A 20857-nucleotide genomic window follows, 5' to 3' on the forward strand; every position below is an offset into this window, starting at 1 on the left:
TACTTCTTTCTGCATATTCAACCTGAGAAGGGAAAGCCATCGCTAGGTTCCTCTGGCTTGGGTCCTACTTTCAAACAAGAATCTGCCGCTGAAACTTGGCCGCCCACACTTTAACTTTTTGAGCTAAATATAAGTTTTACGGTTTGATATTCAAGTGCTTACAGTTCGTGGCTTCCTTGACACTCCCGATACTTCTGAGGGAATTGTGAAAATGGAAAATCGATGGAAATAGGATGGTTTAATTAGGCCTTGAAAGAAACTTCATCAGAGTAACACTATCAGCCTTCAACTCTCAGGTTCAAACGCCTAATAAGGAGAGGCTGCAGATTATCAGAATGTAGTTTAATTTGGTAATTGTGAGGTGCCTCTTATTGAACAATAAACCTGATTAAGACATACAAAGGGGATTTTCTTTCAATATTCATCTACCTTAAAAACAAGCAATTTGACTGTAGCTGAATGAATAATTTCAATATAGGAGCTAGAGAAGAACTTCCCTCAGTCAAAACTATGATAAGTTGATACCTGATAAGCTGAAAAATAAGCTGATAGTTTAGGAAATGTAAATTGGTATAGTGGAAAGGATTTTTTGTCCCCTTTTTACTACAGTTGCCATTTTCTGAGAAGAAAATTTGAGGCTTTTGTGTTGGAGTAGGTTGATCAGGATGATTTCTGTAAGCTGTGTTTTCATTTGCTTTAAAATGCTTCTTTTAAATGTTACTTTAAATACCAGCTGCTTGTCACTCAGCTAATAATCCTGACTAATAAGTAGCGATATTTCAGACTCCTGTTCTTCTCTTTGTTGGTTTTACAATTTATTCAATTTTCAAGGCACTGTTTTTTGTGTATCTTTTTATATGCTTTTACCTCAGTCTAATGAATGAGCTATGTGTAAAACTTAATTCTGAGCTCATGTTTTCATTAAAGGGCCATTCCTGGTCTTGTTCCTCTGTGTAGGGTAGTAGGGGAATGTCTACTTTTGACAGAGAAGTGACATTTTTGGGAAGAGTTGAGAGGCCTTTTAGAAACCTCCCTTTTAAAGAACACACTTACTTTTACATGCAAATAGTTTAATTCCCAGCTATTTCTTTATCTTCCTTTTCTTAAACCCCCTTTTTATGGTTTTATACTGTCAGAATTAACTACTTAAAAACGAAGGGTAGTATGGTACAAATTATTGGTGTCTGTGTGTAGACCACTGGGGTAAATATTTCTTCATGGAAAACTGATATCTCTCTCACTTCCAGCCGTTTGGACTGCAAATTTATCTCCTCGTTGCTCAACAGAAATAGGGCACGGAACGAGGAGTTGTCACTAGGAGTCCAAAGGCGGCAACTCGGATAGTCCTCTTGCATCTTTTTGCCATCCTCAAGTGCTTCCTCACTTGTGAGCTGACCTGCAGAGCTCAGCCCCTTCCCTGCTGAGAGCTCCCCTGCTTTCCTTTCTGCACCCTTCCCCATTTTTCGTTCTCTCCTGGTGCTAGCTGTAGTGTTTGCCATGCCCTCAGCTGGGTACAGCCCTCTGGCAGGCACTCGGGGCTCTCCGCATACCAGAGTTTGTTCATTTGAGCACCTTCAAAAGGCACAGCCTTGTTCAGTGGAGAAATTTCCCTAGCATGTGAATATTTCTGTGCATTCACCCCAAGGTGTCTCTTTTCTTTGCTGCTTCTCTTGTGTTTCTCCCTCATCAAGCTCCAGCTTAATTTACCTTTTCATGTAAGGTGTTTGCTTTCTTCTCTGCAGCTCCTGACCTCCAGAACAGCTTTCTAGAGTTCATGCCTCAGAACCCTGGCTTTTAAATTGTATTTTTAAGTGACTGCTTAACTTTGAAAACAGGGAGGAAAGCCTATAGAAAGCGTGTGGGGATTGTTAAAGCATCTGTGCTACGGCTTCCTCGCTGCGGTCAAAATTTATCTGTGCTCTCTGGATAGGCTTGCGTCCCCTCCCCAGTAATATCAGCATTGTGGTGACATACAGAAAAGCTGCCATTTTATCTGCCCCTAGCAATTGTAATATCTTCTAGAGACTACGCCAGCCTTAGTCATCTGCCCTTGCTTAACTTGCCCAACTTAGTCCTCGCTCTCAGACACCGATGGAGACACAGCTGAGTGCTAAGGCACATTTCTCTGGCTTGCTGCTTGGTTCACCGTCAGCTATCACTTAATGCACACAACTTATTCCTTGCTATGCTTGGTCATTTCCAATCTTCCTATTTTTCCCTGCTCAGTCAACCCTAAGTGGGAGTTGCTTTCCAACTCTTCATTCGGGTTTGGTTGGTTTTTTTTTTTTTTTTTTTTTTTTTTGGAATAAGTTATTTTATCTTCTATCCCCATCTCAGCAGGCTTTGTCCCAGTTTACTTTTGCTCTCATTCTGAGTTCAACTTTTGTCCCTTTGTATTTAAATCAGACTGCTGCTGCTCTAATATACCCTGAATGCCTGCTAGGGGAGCAGGGGACTTAGATGTGTCTGGTCCTGGATGGGACCTCCCAGGAGATGGCATGTGCATAGCCTGGGCAGGCCCAAGAGCTGTGGCGCTTGCTTGAAATGGAATTTGGCTGTTAATGTTTATATTGAAAATGGACCAGCTGTGCTTTTCCAAGTGTTTTTAAGTTTGGGATTTTGAGGGAACAGAAAGGCACATGCGTGACTCAGATCATCCTTCTGTCAAATTTTACGTGTCTGCTAAAGCATAATGGGTGCAGCAGTTTTTCAGACAAAGCGTTTTCAGTAGGCAGCTCAGGTAATGTAATTTTTCTTAGGTCTGTCTCTTGCAAACAGCGCAACTGTCTTGTGTCCAGTAATAAAGCTGAGGGAGACATCTAGCAGGAAAAATTTCAAATGCGCATAGTTTGGCAAAGTCGTGCTCCATGGTTTTATCATTGGAAAGAATTAGAGGACGTTTTACTGCTTCTTCCCTCAAACTTAGAAATATAAGCCTCATAGAAAAGGAGGCTTTGGTTTGACATGGTGCAGTCTTCAAAAACTGGTGCTGGCTGTCCCCCACCACAGCACTTCCCTCTCTGCTCTCTTGACAAAACCCTGCGCTGGCTGTTACAGAACACTTAGCGCTCTGCTATCGGTTACACTCTTACGAGGTAACGCTCTGACTTTTTTTTTTTTTCTTTTTAATTGGCGCCAGTTTCTTTCCCCAAGAACTGAAGCTGATTGCTGTGTGACACGAAAGCGAAGCCACTGGAATGCCAAGCTGGTGCCCCAAGGCGGATGGAGGGTGTCCCGCTGCTCCTGCTTGGCAGCCCTCAGTGCGGACAAGTCACCCGGCAAGGGCTAACCCGGCAGAAAACTCCTCGCTTCTGTTTTGGAGGAGGGTTAGGTTTCTGCTGGTTGTGACCCCTTGAGCCAGCTCCCCGCGGGGTCCGATGAGGACCCATCGGTCAGGTGCTGCCCGCACCAGGGGAGCAGGGGTAGCTCAGGGGTGGAGGGAGGACGCAGGAGAAGAGGTGGTGGCAGCAACCTGTTAGACCCAGGCAGCTGTGAGGTCGAAACAGGCCATTAGGAGGGGTGGGCTGTAATTTCCTGATTGCACCTTTTCTACCCCTTTTTTCAATTCATGATAAACTGCATTTGCTCTTTTTCTAGTCTTCCATTTGCATACCTGCCTCCAACCTCTTCTTAAAAGTTAATCCTGAGATTGAGTATTGCAAAGTGAATTTCATCAGGTCCTGTCTACTTGAAAATACTTAGCTTATCCTAGTAGATTTTAAACTATTTTCCTGTAGACACAAGTGTTCTCATTAAGACATTCTTGTGGGTTTAGCTCTGATGTTAATTGTGGTAGCTATCTGGGTTTCTTTTTTTTTTTTTTTTTTTTAAAAATAAATGTTTTTTTTTAAAAAAAAAAAGGATTGAAGCTAAAAGGGCATAACTACATAGGAGTCAAGGTGCCACCTGTCTTTAGTGGTCTGCACTGAACAGTGGATACATAGTTGTGTCTATATCAGCAGTTGCTTGTAGTATTGAAAGAGAAAATGGAGTCAAAAAAGTTGATGCCAGACTTTTTAGGTCTCCACCAGGTAGGTGTCTGGTTCAGATCAACAGGATGCTGTCCTGTTACTTTTATTTCTCTTGCTGGATGTATCAATTTGTGGCTTTACCTGTCTCATTGCCCCACATGCTTTATGATCCTTTCACGATCCCCCTGAGGAACCTGACTTCCATTTATCGCACTCAAGTTTCATGTCGCTGGGAAGTTCTTGGTCCCTGTACTTCTTGTCTTTCCCGGTCATTGGGATGCGTTGGGCTGGTGTCCTTTGGTTTGCTGCTACTTAGCAGGTCCCACGTACTGCGTCAGAAGATTCTGCATGCTATGATTGATCAAACAATGCAAATAAAGACAATGCAAAATTTGTACAAAAACTGCAAATAATGAATATAGTGCTGTAGCAGAAGTTATGCAAATCAAGTGGTTTTTTTTTTTGAAAAGGGTTACTGATTCTGCTGGTTGCTGAATGCAGATCTTGAGATTTCTCAATGGAAGTCTGATATCAGAAAGCACTATGAATAATTTTGGAGATGGGAGAGAGAAACTCTGAGTCACCCAGCATCTCTGGTGCAAAGAAAAAGGCACTAGAGGATCTTTGGTCTGTAAGTCAGGGAAGAAGAAATTGAGAGAATATACCACTTCAATCCTGCATCTTGTTATGAAGTTTGTAAAACAGGAAGGGGAAGAAAGCACTTGCTGAGTGATGTGTAACATCTGGCCAGAAATTAAACATTCCCCAGGGTTTGCTAAAATTGCCTCTTGGTAACTTCACCAAGCTCTTTTAAACTCCTCTAAAATATTTTGCTCTGTATCTCTCTCTCAGGTTTTCTGTATACTTCATGCCCTACAAAATAAGCATCTTGTTGTCCTATCTCTGCCCTCTGGTATTTTTCCAGAAGCCAGTCCACAGTCCTGCGCTGCCCGTAGGTACGGTGCGCTGGTGAGACCGACAAGAGCGTGCTGTTTGTAACACCCCCCGACACACGCGGAGGGGCTTGTGCTGCTGCGCCCAGCCAAAGGGTGCTGGTTTTGTTCTCTCACTACCAAACCTGATTATTTGAAGTTCACAGGAGAAAGTTGTAAGTGTCTAACCACAAAAGCAGGGGCCAAATACCGTTGTTTGTGTCTTGCAAACAAGTTGAGACAAAAAGTTTTGATGTGTAGCCCAAACCGGAGTTTCTCTTCTGATGGAGAGAGCCGCTGCAAATCTCTGGATTTTAAGTCTTTAGCATTTCCCCTCCTTCTCACACCTGGTTTTGAGATTCTCTTTTATCTTTAATTGTATCCCTTTGGCCTAGTCTTCCCACGCCCTGAGTTGTTCCCTTTTCACCCCTCCTTCCTTTTCTCTTATAGTTCTCAGGGTGGAAAAACACTTACTTAAAAAAAGTGTGAAATGTATTTCTCCTTCTGGAATAGCTGTAATCTTAATTTAATCCAATTACGGTGGCTAAACACATTAGCTGGATGCTTTTGTTAACAGTTGACCTTTTTAAAATCTGTGTCCTTGGATTACAGAGCCGATGTCTCGGGGAGAGGAGCAGAGGTGTTTCAGGCTGTTAGAAGCTGCCACCGATGAGCCGCTGGGAGCCTGGTGCCTGCGTTGGTTAGAAGGATGCAGTTAGTTCAGTTTTGCTCTGTCACCGATGAATTAGTGCCTTGCCTCTTTGCACAAAATGTAGAGAAGAGTGGCTTGAGCGCTCTGGACATGCTGTTACACTGTGGGCTTATACAACTTTCATATGCTTTAACTTGCCTTTTAATAAGTTTGAGGTTTGCAAACGGAGTCCAGTACAAATACGTTAGTTAGCTTTCCATAAATAAATGCATATAAATTAATTTATTTAGAGCCTTCTGTTGGTCACAGACCCAAAGTAAAATGCATAAGCTAAATCCACAATACAGAAATATCTGCCTACAACTCCATAGCAGAATGTATTATTTTATCTTGGTTCGCTGAGGAGCAAGCAAATAAAATACTTTGAATTATTCTACCTAATTGAATAAACAACATTCTTCGGAAACAGTTATTTGGCTAAACTTCGCTAGACGTAAATCTTCTTTTTCTTCTTTTTCCTGTGTCTTCCCAGGTAATGTTCTTTCTATTGTTAGGATAACAAGTATCCCCAGATTTAATTTCAGTAACCTGAGTAGCGTGGTAGGGTATAGAATTGTTTCCAAAGATAGTAGATTGTGTTTCTGTCTAGGAACAAGATTCATATTGGTGGTGGTTTTCATTGCAGTGTGTCTGTGTGTTGCATAGCTTAACAGTTTCATTCATTATTTTTATTATTCAAGATGTACACAGCTTTCCTTTGAGCTGAATGCAACATTTAGCTGATTTTCAGGCATCATCTTTCTGATACTACTTTTGCTCCACCTTGCTTTTATGTAGGCAGTTTTATTGCAAACGTGCTAGTTAATGTGAAATAAATGTAGTGATTGTGCTTTCAATGAGGACAAAAATTGTTGACAAGCAGAGGAGAACAGTTGTGCAATGCCGCTCTTGATGTCATGTCTTGTATTTCATTGATGGAAAGCTCATAGTAGTGGAAGTCACTGGTCCTCTCAAAGCCAGCCTTTCCAATGGGGAAGGAAAAATATAACTTGCACTAATACTACCTGTGCACAAACTTATATGGATATAGGAGTTTTTCAAAAGAAAGGTAGCTTTGTGGGTGCATACCTGTGTGCTTGAGCGTGTGTCTTTGATTTTCTCAACTGAAACGTTCTCAACTGAAGTGGAGGTAGAAATCTTTCATATGTATTTAAAAAGGTCCAGATTAGACCGAAGCAGGTCATACAACTGTCACTCAGCTTTTCAAATAAAAAAATTTGCTGAATTTTCCAAACAAAACCATCAACCTAGCCTTTGAGAGTGAAACACTGAAGTCCGCCTTTGGATTCCCATAAATATTCAGATTCCCTTGTGATGAATGCGGGGTATGAACCTGTACTGATACAGGGCCTTGCTGTGAAAAGTTCACTACTGTTTGCCTTTCCTGTAACCCCAGTATTGTGTTTGATAAAGTGAAATACACTTCTTAACAATTCATCAATTAAAAAAAAAAAACCTACTGTTTTTTTTAACAGGCAAAACGAAGGCTGGAGCTAGGAGAAACTGGCCACCAGTATCTTGCTGAAGGACTAAAGACTCCAAAGGGGAAAGGAAGAGCTGCGACAAGAAGTCCAGATAGCCCAAAAAGTAAGGGAACTTGTAGCATGCTGTACGGCACAGAGTTTTTGATTTTACTAGCTTGAGATCAGAGTGAACCAGTACAACAGGCTGCATTACCTAGCTAAAAACGTGTGTTTATTACTGTCCTCACCTGGATGTGTGTGCAACATACTCAACCCCGCAGCCAGGCAGCGCACAACGTGTTTGCAGTGTGCATTGATCGCTTGGTGCAGAGCTGCTGAGAGGCCGCAGAGGCTCCTGGCTACTAGGTCTGTCCCGCTGCCTGCCGGGCACCCTGCAGCCTCTCCGTCCAGGACCTCCTCTCCAGCCAAGGATGTGAACTCGGGGATGCTTAGGAGAGGTAGATGCTGAGGAATCAAGATGTTATGACGGGATCAAACGCACAGCTATTAGGCAAGGCTAGTCAGGCCAGCCTCCTCTTTCCTTGCTAAAATTACAGCAGCTGATTGGCAGGGCTTCTTCCCCCTGGCAGGGATTTGCAAAGACCGGTAGCTGTGCCCCAGCAGCGTTGTACGCGAAATGCTTTTTGTGGGCTCTGAGCTGCCCTCTCTCCCTGCAATATGACTAGATTATAACTGCCACTGCTTAGTTGCTGCAAGTATTAATTTTTGCACATCTGTATTGCCTTGGGCAGTAGGCTTCTTGCAACAGAAGCTGGGGGTGTAGCCTTGCCATCTTGTTTGGGGGATTTCAGCAGGAGAAATAGGCTTGCAGAGAGAGGGGAATGGAGAAAAGGAGGACTGGGGCAGCAGGGGTAGTGATGGAGGAGCAAGAGATGTGAAGGGGTACTCGTCCCTCCTCACCAGTTTAAGTCTTGTTTCTATTGAGGCAGATGGGAAAAGTGAACTTAGCTGAAGATATGAACTTAAAGCAGACAAGTTAAACCACCACAGTTGTTTTAATTAAACTAAACTTCATTAAGCTCAATGAAGTCCCATTTTAAATTGAAGCGCATTCTCACAGAAGTTCAGTACCATTCAGAGCATAGGATGCTGCTGCAGTGTTGATAAGGCCGTGCAGAGAACTTCCTTGCTGCGTGATCAGGAGCACATGCCATTTTAGGTGGGGGTCAAGTAGCCTCTTGCCCTTCTCACTCTGATCCTCTTACTCTTTTCCAAACCTCAAATTAAAACAAACAAACAAGCAACACCCTGCTCTAAATTCACAAGGTCACCTAATTGGCATGAATTTTCCTCCATTTCCCAGTGCAGACAAGCCCTGCATCTACCAAAGAACGAGATGCAGCAGGTTCTCTTTGCAAAAAAAAAAAAAAAAAAAAAAAAAGAATCGGTTTTCATTGAAAAGTCATCATATCCTTCAAAATATTTCAGGGTAGTCTAAAGGTTTGCTTTCAGGTAGGATTTCAGTTTTGACTGACTTCTGCAATTAAGTGTGGGACCTGAACCTTGAAAACATGAAAATGACCACCAGATCAGCCAAAGATCCATCCTGCGTAATACCTGAAGCAAATGAAAGGTTTGAGATGTACCAGCCCAGCAGACTTCTAATAATGGCTGACTCATTTCCCTTGACACAAAGGCCTTGAACATTTAGAATTAGAAATTATTCTGATATACATATTTAAACTCTTAAAAGCTCATCTGTTAAGTAATAGGTGCTACATTTGTGTGTGAAAACAGCGAGTTGTCGCGTGAGACCCAAGTCGTTTGCTGACTTCTAATTTAAAAGAAGTGGATACTCTTGCCCAGTTTGAGCATTGTTTGGTTATGCAGAAATGATGATTATAAATTGTAACTTGCGCCAATTTCCTCTAATTCACTTGAGTTTTCTGTAAGCTGTGGAGTCTGGCGCTGATGGAATCTGTCATTGTGTTCACCCACTGAAGTACACCTAAGTCCTGCTTAATTGCATGTGAAACACTTATCTTACAAGAGGGGAAAATCAAACCCTGATGAAAGCTGGCTATCAGCCTGATGAAGGAGCGTCATAGGGGAATTTTTGGTATTGCTGCCAGGATAAATAGATACTAAAAATACTACTAAGAATTCACATAGTGAAAGCCTAAGTAAAATATTGCTATATGTATCTGTCAGACTAACGGAAATATTTGCATTTAAAAAAAAGTATGTATTTGCTCATGTACCTGTGACTTTTGGAAAAGTACATCTTGAAATACAAATAAATACCCAGTCGTAAGTTGTGTCTTCTTAATGCAGAAGTTTGAGAGATTTCTTTAGTAAAAATGAAAGAAATATCTGTAATATGTATCCTTTCATTTCTGGATGCTGCTTTCAGAACCAAAATGAGAAAACTGATTTATCTGGGGTTTCGTTTCTCTTTTCTTTCCAAGCTCCAAAATCTCCTTCAGAAAAGACTCGGTATGATACATCACTTGGCCTTCTTACAAAGAAGTTCATTCAGTTGCTGAGCCAATCTCCTGATGGGGTCTTAGATTTGAACAGAGCAGCAGAGGTCCTCAAGGTGCAAAAAAGGAGGATTTACGATATCACCAATGTACTGGAAGGCATCCATCTCATTAAGAAAAAATCCAAAAACAACATTCAGTGGATGTGAGTATTCATTATCCTTTTCCATTCCTGCTGGCTGATTTCACTGTCACGGAGCAGCAGTGTTTTTCTTCTCCCACCTTCCATTCTAACACTTTGCTCCAAGCAATCATCCAAAACGCCTTCTATCAGGATAAAGCTTTCTTCTTCTGTTAAGACAGGTTTTCAGTGTATAAATAGCATTTGTCAGGGAAATTAGAAACCAGCATTTTGTCTGAACACTGGATTAACTCATTCGCTTTTGCAAGCGGAGTAAGTTTTTTGGTATGTATCTCTAACTACTGCCTTCCTCGGTCTTTTTCAGGGTGTGGTTAGAGGAGAGGGGAGTTGGAAGCAAGATTTTGGAAGAGCTTAGAAATATTCGACTTTTCCATCTTGGTGGTAGTTCCAGAACGTGTTGTCATGATAAAAAGACGCTTTTTCTGGAAATCGTAGTTTACGTTGACTCGCTGTGGGCAGGTTTAGGGAGAAGGAGCTAAGGACTTGCTCTGCACTGTAAAAGCCAGCCTCTTCCCTTTGCCATAGCCCAGGGTCAAGTTTTACAAACGCTGAAAGGGCGTCTTCCCTCTCTGTATCCGTAGGGGCTGCAGTCTGTCAGAGGACGGTGGCATGCTGGCACAGCGTCAAGGCCTCACGAAGGAGGTGACCGAACTGACTCAGGAAGAGAAGAAACTGGATGAGCTAATCCAAAGCTGCACCCTGGACCTCAAGCTGCTAACAGAGGACTCGGAGAATCAGAGATATCCTTTTTCTCAAAACCTCAAAGGTGGTCAGTCTCCTTGCTGTGCTGTGTAATACTAAGAGAATTCCTCTAAGTAATGTGATATGAAGCATCAGAAATTTCCAGAAGTGGGCTAACGGGTTTTAACATAGTTCTATATAAAAGTTAACTTAAGCCACTTGCACCTGTAATACTTCTGGAATGTAAAAAAAAAAAAAGAGAGAGAAAAAGATGGTGTGTGAAGGAGCCCATTAACATCCATGCTCACATAGAGCAGAACCAAGAATTTGGCTGATTAATGAGTGACAACATCCAAAACCCTGTGCGTTTTCGACTCTCTTGGGCCCGGAGCAAACCCCATTTTTGTATGCAGAAATTATAAAGGCACGCAGACGAAGTCTTTGCTAATGTAACAAAGACTTGTGTGTGTATACTCATTACTTAATATTATTTCTTTTTACATTAAACTGATATGTATATAAATTACAGACACGGAGAGGAAAATAAAGTCGGGAGTCAGTTTAGTCTGAAACTTGCAAACAATTTTTAGATGCCTCTGGTTAGAGAATCTATAATAGAATATCATAGATAAAGGTTTTATGAGCAATGCTCAGTTGCATAAGGTTCATATGACTTCTGGTATTTTGGCTGCTAATACCCCTTGTAAGTAACTGGTTCTCATTTTCACTAGGTTTCCCACCTATTAGCAACAGAAGAGAGCATTTTGTTAAATGCTGATGTGAAAACTTCTATTACTTTAAATAGTCAGTAGTTCTTAAAGAGCATCTAATAAGGTGGACTTACTCTCTCTTTTGAAGGACAGGAAATAACTACGGGAGTGTCAGTAAAAAGTAATGTGAACTGTGTAAATATTGTCTTTTGATGTGCTTGCATCTCGAAACACGTGTGAAAGCAAGACCACCGAGTGGCATAGGGAGTAGTAGGGTCAGCACTGCCTTGATCCACAAAGGGATTCAAGCAAAGCAAAACTGAGCATTACAATTCTCTATTTTTCTAGTGCTGTTTGCTGTGGTAAAGATCCCTGCCCTGCGGTTGCTGTCTCCTTTGGGGATGGGCGAGGAGGGATCAGCATTAGCAGTGTCTTGGCCTCATGCTTTTGGATTTAGGAGAGCGTATTCCTCAAATCCTTTTGTGACTCTAAGTTTACTGATAATACTAGTGATTACTGAGGAAGGAATGTGGAAGTGTGAAACCTGGGGACGAGTCTGAGTGCATCCCAGTACAGTCTTTCGCTCACCTCACTGCAGCCTGACATGAGACGACCAACTGAACACTCACGGAGCTGAGAAGCCTCTTGCTTTGCTTAATCTCTGCAGGCGAAGTTTCTACTTTTGAAAATGTTTTTCTTTTCCCTCATGTTTAGGTAGTGCCAAAACATTGTTTGTGCCCCGGCTGTGTGCTTCCTCATCTACCTTATAAATAGAATCAGACAGTAACTGATCGCTACCTTGAGTGTTTTGGGATATGCCCAGCATTAGCGTGGGGAGCTTTTACCTGAAGCAATGAAGATTGTTATTTTATTTGAAAACCATGCAATCCTCTCCTTTGTTTATATAGTAACAGCCACTGTTGCTGTAATTTGTACTCTGCCTTTGCAAACCTTACTAAACCTTACTAAAGGAGTGGTAGGAGCCTCGATAAAAGCCATTTGCCTGAGAGCTGACCTGTCGTTTTGCCCCCTGACCTGCTACTTTGCATTTGGTCCAAGTCAGATGTGAGATGTATTGGCGTTTTGAGCTTGGGCAGTTTGTCTTACTGTATGGTAACAGTAACCAAAATTGTTCACGTGCACCCCCCAAAAGTATAATGATAAATTTGGCTCTTTATTTCTATGGCATAAATATTGTGCTAGATACCTCATGGATGACAAAACTAAAGAGCTGGAAGCGTTTGCATGTGATCGTGCTCGTTTCACAGTCCGTGACCAAAAGCTCTGTGACACCGTGGTTACACAGGTCAGGAAGTGAGGCACCACCGTGCAGTAACCCACCAAAACACTCAGGTTACTTTGGACAAATTCATGTTGAACAGCAAAATATTCATGTTCATTCCGTGCTTATGCGGAAATCAACTTTCTGCACTTTCAAGTTGTTTAAAGTAGTTGTTTAAGCAGTTTTTTGAAGTAATTTTGTATAATGTACATGAATGTATAAATGTTTACAAAAAAAACTCAAATGAAAATTGAGATTACTTTATTGATGACTTAAAAAATGTATTGTCTGTGCACATCTATAACATGCACCTTTATATTCCTTCACATTTTTTCTGTGATTTTCACTTCTCTGCATTTTCATCGCAAGTGTGTAGAAAATTTTGCTTTGCGCAGTCTGCGAGTAATTGCGGATTGTGGAGCTTTAGCTTACGTAGCTTTCCGTGTGTGAAGGAGAGGAGAGAGAGGGACTCGGCATGGAGAATCCCTTTTGTCACTCATTAGTGGCCCCAGCTGTTAGATTAAAGGGAAATTCTCACACGGCTTCACTGCAATCACAACCGGTGTAGAGAATAGAAAACTTTGGGCTAAGAGCAACGTAGCCATGAGAAAATGGAAAAATAATTGAAAGAATTCTGCCTCTTCTAGTAGTCTGAATATATTGTAACCTGGGTTGGAAAATTCCTTAACAGTGATTACATTAGCTTATGTGACGTATCAAGATATTCGAAAAATTAGTGGCCTTAAAGACCAAACTGTTATAGTTGTGAAAGCTCCTCCAGAAACAAGACTTGAAGTGCCTGACCCAGTGGAGGTAAGGAGAACCTGGCTTTTCCTGCCAGGTTCTATATCGTTTTTCTATAGACGGAGCAAGTGTGTTGTGAGTCTTTGGTAACGGATGCCAAGTTGGATTATATTGGCATACAGTCCTATATTCATCTGCCTTACAACCTTTGGAGGTGTGTTTTTAAAAAAGGAAGGGGAATCTTTAAAAATCGTTTTACACAAAGCAATCGTTATTTCTTCCTTTTCTCTCAATTCCAGCTTTCCTTCAGAATAATCCACACTATTTACAGATTATTCCTTTTTGCCGTACTTTATGTAAAGAGGAGCTCTTCCTTGACAGTTGAAATTTCCTGTTTGTAACCATGTGAAAACTTTCTCTTAAGAGAGAATGTTTTCATGTAGGATTTTCTTTTCTGAAGTATTACAGTTATTGTAGAAGCTTGTGTTTTACTCCTAGAACCCTTCCTTCTTCCTTTGCTTCATTGACACTGATTTTGCACATCTGTGTAAAACTTTGTACATTCTGCTAGTGCACTTTTTGTTTGCTGTCGTGAAGTCTGTAGAGGATGGGGATTTCCCTTCCTATTTTATAGAAGTGCTTCTATTGCTGAAGCTGTCTGTGTTCATCTGTGTCCCTCTTCTGTTGCCCCTTGCTACTCAGGCCACAGTCTCTCTCTCTGAGTGCCAGTTTTTGTATATGAGATGTCTGGCTCTCATTCTTTCATCCTCATTTTGTTTCTTTTCCTTATCTCATGTAGATGCCTAGGGTAACCTAGCTGCTTCTCCCTTCCCTTACCCGATGTCACAGTTGCAGAGAAAAATGCTTCAGGTGGCTTTTATTGGAAGATATCCTCAGGGAGTAGCTTTACTTTTCTTCATCCTCTCATGGTTTATGAACCACATGGTTCAGCTGCTCCTGGGATTTTATCTCTTGGTGGCAAAAGCGAGCTGCTTGACAATTCCCAGTTGCTGTGAGAGATTCAAAAATGTACCTAATTTCTTCTCTCGAGGAGCAATTAGACATAGGGCTAAACCCCAGAAACCTCTGCGCTGTGTTCATACCTCTATGTTTGTTATTCCTTCATCCCTGCCGTCGGGCTGGTTCCACCGGGCCCAGGGCCGCCTGCTGTCGGGCGGGCAGGAACAGACTCCAGATTCCCTGTCGCTTCTTTTCCTGAGATTATTCTCCACTGGCCTAGGCCCATTACTGTTTCCATCCTTTTTTTTCCCCCTGCCTTTGTCCTTAATTTCCCCTTTGAACCTAGGTGCAGGTTTTGGAAGAATAAATCATTATGCTGCAGTGAGGAAGGGATATCTTTTATCAGTATCCATAAATATATACTGTTATCGTTGCTTGCTTTCCTGTTTCTTTCCCCTAGGCATTACGCTTCGATTTTTTTAATTCAGTGAAATCAGGCGGGTAGAGAGAGATGCACGCAATCATTAGAACTAGCGCCTAGACCTCCCTTATCCCCTATACCCAACTTATTCATTTAATTTTCAGCTTCAGGCAGTAGAAGTCCTATTTCTTTCTCTCATTTGCAGTTACATTTCAGTGTCTTTTTTTTTTTTTTTTTTGCATACCTCAGTCACTCAACAGTACCTTCCCCAACTCCTGCTCTTCCCATCTCCTTTTTTCTAATTATCTGTAGCATTGCCCAAAGTACTCTTAACTGTTTTCTGTGCCCTGGGCATCCCTGTTCAGTTGTTGTTCTCTGTATTTGTAAACGCTGTCTATTATGCTACATAACTGTCGGAACACAAATAATATGAGGAACTTTTTGTCAAAGGGCACAACAAGATGTATTTGAAAGAAGTCTGCAGAGAGGTATATAATGCTTGTAGTCATGCTTTTAAAAACTGTTAATGCAATACAGCTGGAGCAGGTTTATTTTTAACTGGAGTCATTTATGATTTTCCATCATAACACTAAGAGCAACTTTGCCGATTTTCTATCTGTCTATATAGGTTATCTTGTTGTATTGCATCAGTGTGCGAAAGTTAAGAAAAGGTAATTTCTTGAGACGAATTAGGAGTTCCTGCTACTCAGAAACACCATCAGAATCAGAGTTGCTGCCTTGAGGGGGCAGAAGGACTTATATAAACAAGTTTGCGTGAAGAAAATGGCATCTTTTTTCTTTTCTTGTTTGGAAAAACTTCCCTGATAAACAGGGGAACTTCTGTACAGCTATTTGAGTTCAGTGTGAATTAGTGCTGAAGGTTTTTGGGTGAGTGAGAAGGATGTTTTGGCATTCTTTTAAAGCAGAAACATTTACACAAATACATCCAAGAATATTGTTATGAATAATAACAAAACCTGCGACTTGCATCCCGTAGTTCCATTACATCAGAACGCTCCAGGGTATTGTGGTTGTAAGAAAATGTTAGGAGTTCAGTCCTTTATACCTCTCTGGTTATGATACAGCACATAAAATGGTGGGCTTCTGAGATTTCTGCACTACAGACAGTGGGAAAAGATTTATGTTCTCTTTCCAGTCTACAAGACACATCAGCCAAACCCTTTACATCTTCAAAAGAAAAAACGCATGGAGGGATTTCAGGTTCTTTTCGTTAGTAAAAAATGTATTCAAACGCTCACACCCCAATAAGAATTTACTCTGTATCGTCAATATTCTGTTGTGTTCATTGGTATAACACCTTACTGACGTTTGTTTTGTTAGCAGAGTGCACTGATACATTTATCTAGTACTCAAGGACCTATTGAAGTTTATCTGTGCCCAGAGGAAAACGATGCCCTCAGTCCAATGAAAACCTATAGTCAGGACCACAATGGAAATATTTCCAAAACCATTTCCAAAGGTAAAAAATATTTTTTTGTAATACTAATGGCCTTCCTTCATGCTCTCATTCAAGATTTCATTTTGAACTTCAGATATCCAGCTCTTATTTTTTTGGCTTTATTTCTCTAAGAAGTGAAAAGCTAAGGTATCCATTTTCCACTGTGCCTTTCTGGTTTATATAGGGGGAAATATGTTTTCTTCTGCATCAGTTGTTTAAAATAAGTTTCGTATTTGCATGTCATGTGGAACTATGTAACCGAAGTTTATGCAATATTGAAGAAAGAAACAGTTTTTTTCCTTTTGTGTTTTCAAATAGGACAGTAGCAGCAAAGATTCGCCTCAGCACGAGAGGCAGAAATCTCTGCGTATGGGTATATGCAGCTACGCAGTGTCACTGATGACGTCCGTTGCCTGACAGTTTTCACTGTGACTATGAATTCCACTGGAAAATGGGCATCTCGCACTACACTTGATTTATTCCCCGCCCCCGGTGGTTGTTTAAACCCTGTAAAATGATTTGTTAGTAGAAAAGTCAGCGGTGATAGCAACGTGTATTTTTGAGCAGCCGTTTGTAACATATCAAAAACAAGCTAGAAATTATACGGAGGCCATTTTTTCTTGAAATGATGCTTTGTGAAAGGCCCTTTATGCAGGGGTTCCTTTGTTTCAGCTGCGTCTAGTATTTCTAATGAGATCAAATGTGTCATCTTTATATTTTTTTTTTCTCTCCCTCCTCTTAACAGAAGTGGCTTCTGCTAACTCAGGACAAGGTGACTGCTCAGTAAATATGGCAACAATCTCTCCGTTGGCTTCTCCAGCCAACCTGCTCCAGCAGACCGAGGACCAAATTCCCTCAAACTTTGAAGGACCATTTGTGAATTTGCTGCCTCCTCTGCTTCAGGAAGATTATTTGCTGAGCCTTGGGGATGAAGAAGGCATCAGTGACCTCTTTGATGCTTACGATTTAGAGAAGCTTCCTTCGCTGGTGGATGAATTTATATACAGCTGATTCTCTTAAATGCTGTCCGTATCTAAATCGTGTTTTTAATGGAATCGAAAAACCTGCCATCGTTCAGAGTTGTCCCCTACTTACTATAAAATAGCATTATTAAATAAACTAGGGTCTCGAATAGTGCTGGTATTTTTAATGAAATACTCCCTAAAATACTATCAACAACAACAAGCGAAGGCTTTTACAGCGAGGCCTTCGCTCTCCTTGACCCTGAGCTCCAGCGCCTTGGGAGTCAGCAGGTGCAAGCAGGTGACCGTAAACGTTTCGTCTTCACACTCCCCCAGTCTCTGCGTACCGTGACCAGTGGGCTCGCGGAGAAGGGCTCAGTGGACTGGTTTGGTCCTAAATAACCATTTTATAATAGTATTTCAGGTCGTGCCTTCTGCAGAGAATGCATGTCTTTTGAGTGTCACAACATGGATTGTACCTGCAGTGAACGTAAATATGAAGTAACGCAAAAGCGTGGAATGGGATTCTTCAGCTACTTGTGGGAATGTTTAAATTGCTGTCAGAATGCTCATCTTGAGCTGTGTATATGTCTCAGTACGAGGTCAAATACTTATGTCCTTAAAAGCTTTTAATAAAAAAAAATACACTGTAAATGTAGTGTATATTGCAAATATTGAAAAGTATAAAGTTCTGCCACTTCTCGTAGTAGTCACAGATTTTTAAAAATGCTCGTGTGTGTGTGTGTGCGTGTGTGAAAGTAGTTTTTGTTGGTTGTTTTTTTAAACTAGAACGAGGATGCACAGTTCAATTTTACTGCCCCCAGTGTGCATTAGAACTGGTACATAAATTTTTGTGGTACTAAGTGGGGCTTTGTGTTAAGTGCCTACTAGAGATGCACTGTGGGTTTTTCCCTCTATGGAAAACACTTATGCCAAGCTTTGTTTGTTCAATATATCATATTTATCTCAGTGGGTTAGCTTCCTCTGCTTACAGCTTTTTATAATTCTCTTCGCCAGCAAAATGGAACTGATTTTTTTCCAAAGTACATAACTGTAAGTACCACATCAACTGAATTGCATTTATTTTTTGAAGATCTTTGGTAGTATAGTATAGTACCAATATTTATTTTTTGAACGTGAGAGGAATTCTAAGAGGTCTTAAATAATTTTTTTTTTTTTGAGTGTAAAATATGTTGCCGTGTTCTGGGCTAAATTAATGTAATGTTGATTAGATGATGCCCATATAATCCTTTTGTTTGCATTACTGTTGTGCTTATCTGACATACTCAGAAAATTAGTACTATTTGTACTGTAGTAGAATATTATGTATGCAGGTTTTCTGGTACCATTGAGTTGCTGCTATGAAAGCTCACACATGAAAAGGCAAGAAGTCGCAGTACTAATAAGAAAACTGTATGACTGTGTGAGTTTTGGAATATAACAAATGTATAAAGGGCAACACATAAAGAACTGTTAAACAGTGTTAAGTGTGTGTTTATATGTACAAATGTGTGCATAGATCATTCAGCAGTTGTATTTAAGTTGATATATGTTCTCAACTCACACTTTAGTTATCTAGCAGTTTTGTACAATAGAATTAATTTGTAAACACTGCCAGAATATTTTCTAGCTGGTTTGTAATTTTTTAAGAGTTTTTTTAGATGTGGATCTGTAAATAAAATTGTAGTATTTAAAGTTTTCGTCTTGTGGAAGAGGAAAGTAAAAGTTGTGCGAGCATGAAGATTTGCGAGACAAAGGGGCACTTTTGCGGGGGAAGAGAATATGAAGACTAACACAGACCATCTTTTTTTGTACAAATTAAACTTGTCCCAATGTGCGTGGGCAAAATACTAATCTAATTTAGCTTTGCATTGTATGCTAGTTTAAAAAAAAAACCTCTGTAAAATACTGTAAAAAAAAAAAAACCAAACAAAAACAACAAAAAAAGCTTTTATGGTGAGTTTTGTAAATAGATTTATTAAAGGATGACCTGTTCTCTAGCTGTGATCTTACCACTTCAAATGGATGTAATTTGAATAAATTTTGTATGGTAATGAAATCAATAAAAAGGATTTTTTAAAGAGTTTAGATTGCTATACGGCTATTTAAGTTCTTCTTACTCTTGGTGCCTATCATGCTGCTTCTTGGAACCTAGCTGTTACTATTTTCATTATTAGTGCTCACGCTCATTTGACACCAGATAGGTTTCAATCCCGTTTTTTTATTATGCTAACAATAAGTTCAGCGGTGTTTTTTAAGCCAGAGTGAAACAAGAATAAAAGACACATGTAAAGAGACATACTAGGAGATCCAGAAGTTGAGATAACACAGGTTTATTTTTATTCCCTCCCCCCTACCCCCCCGAATTCTTGCAAACTTCATAGAAATTGGGTTATTCTAGGATTAAATGACATGAAAGCAATTGGTGAGGATCTGTTTAACCTTCCTACTGATAATTCTCCAGAAGTCTCCTAATAGTAGCTTTGAAAAGAAGGAGTTCTGTTTACTTGAGTCACCTCCAACAGTCTCTTCTACCAGACCTGTGTTTACAAACTTGTGCTCCCTTTCTGGTCTCGGTGCTGCACCTTTCTAGATGCGTGGCCATCAATTACTAAAAAAAAAAAAACAAACCACCTATCAGGATAATAAAATGACGGTAATATGGTTGTTTGCTTAAATGTTACACTTCTGAGCAAGTCCTACGTGTCTTGTCACCTTCCCTGCACACAACAAGGCTACTATTTTATCTTTATGCACCTGTCCATACTCTAACTTCTGCACACAGCAATACTGAAAGCAAGATTACAGAGAAGATCCTCCATTCTTCTGTATTCCCAGTAAATAATAAAGGGGGGCCAGAGGACTCTGTTCTCTGATCTTCCTTTGAAGCAGGGATGCCAATAAATGTCCTCTTTCTGTCCTATCTGTCATAGCTCCCTGGCCTGTTCTCAGTGTCTCTGTTCTATGGCTGCCATAAGCACTTTTTTATTTGCCCCTAGAATCTGTAACCGATTGCCAGCCTTCGTGTCATTTTCTCTCCTCTTCCTCCTGCTTTCTGTACCTGCTTTGTAAACTTTGGATGTGCCGAGTGGCAGGAAGAAAAAAAAAAACCAAACAGCCAGTTAAAACACTTAATTCTGCTCCCCTGAGCTAGCACAGTGTACCTCAACGTTACCCAGCATAGAAACGTTAGTTTCAGGGAGGTTTTACTGGGGCCTGTATGTGCTGCATTCCTTGGCTGCCAGCAGATGGAAAAGGATTCTGAGAAATCTGTCAAAACTGGCCTGAATGATAGGCAACTACACATTCCTCTACACACAGGAGAGGAGTTTAAAAAAAAAAGGAAAAAAAAAAAAGGGGGGGGGGGGTCCTGCACTGAGATCTCATCCACCTACAAATGACAGACACCATCGCTTTCTATTCTTTTCGACTTATACCTGAAAGAGTAAATTACTCCACCACTGTCTTGAAATTACTCCACCACTGTCTTGATGCAGACATGGACGTTTTTGTTGTAGAAAGAAAGTAGGAAAGATGTGTAAGGCACCTTTTGTAGCACGAGACATTGCTACATGTTTAGAAGCACCAAAATTAGCATTAAATGCCAATTTTTTCTGTACATAACACAGTTAATGCACAATGCCATCAGTTCCTGGAGCCAAAAATTCTCAAGACCAAGTGAACCAGGAGCCTGTATAACAAAGTCAATGGAGTGGTATTAACAAACGCATGAACAAGTAGAATTCCTCTCCCCATTTTGCTTGTCTTGCTGAAGCAAGATCTGCCTGGATATTACTCTACAGCTAACCAAAGATCAGCAGAACGCTTTGCTGTTATTAAGTTCGGGAGTTTCTTTACCCCCTTTTTTCTTTCTAAAACTTGACAGGGAGAAAGTGTCATACCTAACAGAAAAA

At 40.7% G+C, this 20857-nt stretch overlaps 1 protein-coding gene across 3 annotated transcripts in view; it reads left to right on the plus strand.

Moving 5' to 3' along the window:
- E2F3 (E2F transcription factor 3) overlaps positions 1–18881 on the plus strand; it is a gene marked incomplete at its 5' end in the record, with an annotated part of 43216 nt that extends 24335 nt beyond the window's left edge. For 2 of the 3 annotated variants that reach the window (XM_082309063.1, XM_082309064.1), the window contains 6 exons: positions 7091–7202; positions 9508–9727; positions 10306–10464; positions 13096–13210; positions 15864–16002; positions 16727–18881. In XM_082309063.1, the coding sequence (XP_082165189.1) occupies positions 7091–7202; positions 9508–9727; positions 10306–10464; positions 13096–13210; positions 15864–16002; positions 16727–16992 (1011 nt within the window). In that variant the 3' untranslated portion in view covers positions 16993–18881. Of the gene's footprint in view, positions 1–7090; positions 7203–9507; positions 9728–10305; positions 10491–13095; positions 13211–15863; positions 16003–16726 lie in introns of all 3 variants that reach the window. The other variant, XM_082309062.1, reaches the window with a different exon arrangement.
- Between the last annotated feature and the right edge of the window lie 1976 nt (positions 18882–20857).

This window comes from Platalea leucorodia, assembly GCF_965183815.1.
Source record: "Platalea leucorodia genome assembly, chromosome: 1".
Taxonomy (NCBI): Eukaryota; Metazoa; Chordata; class Aves; order Pelecaniformes; family Threskiornithidae; genus Platalea; species Platalea leucorodia.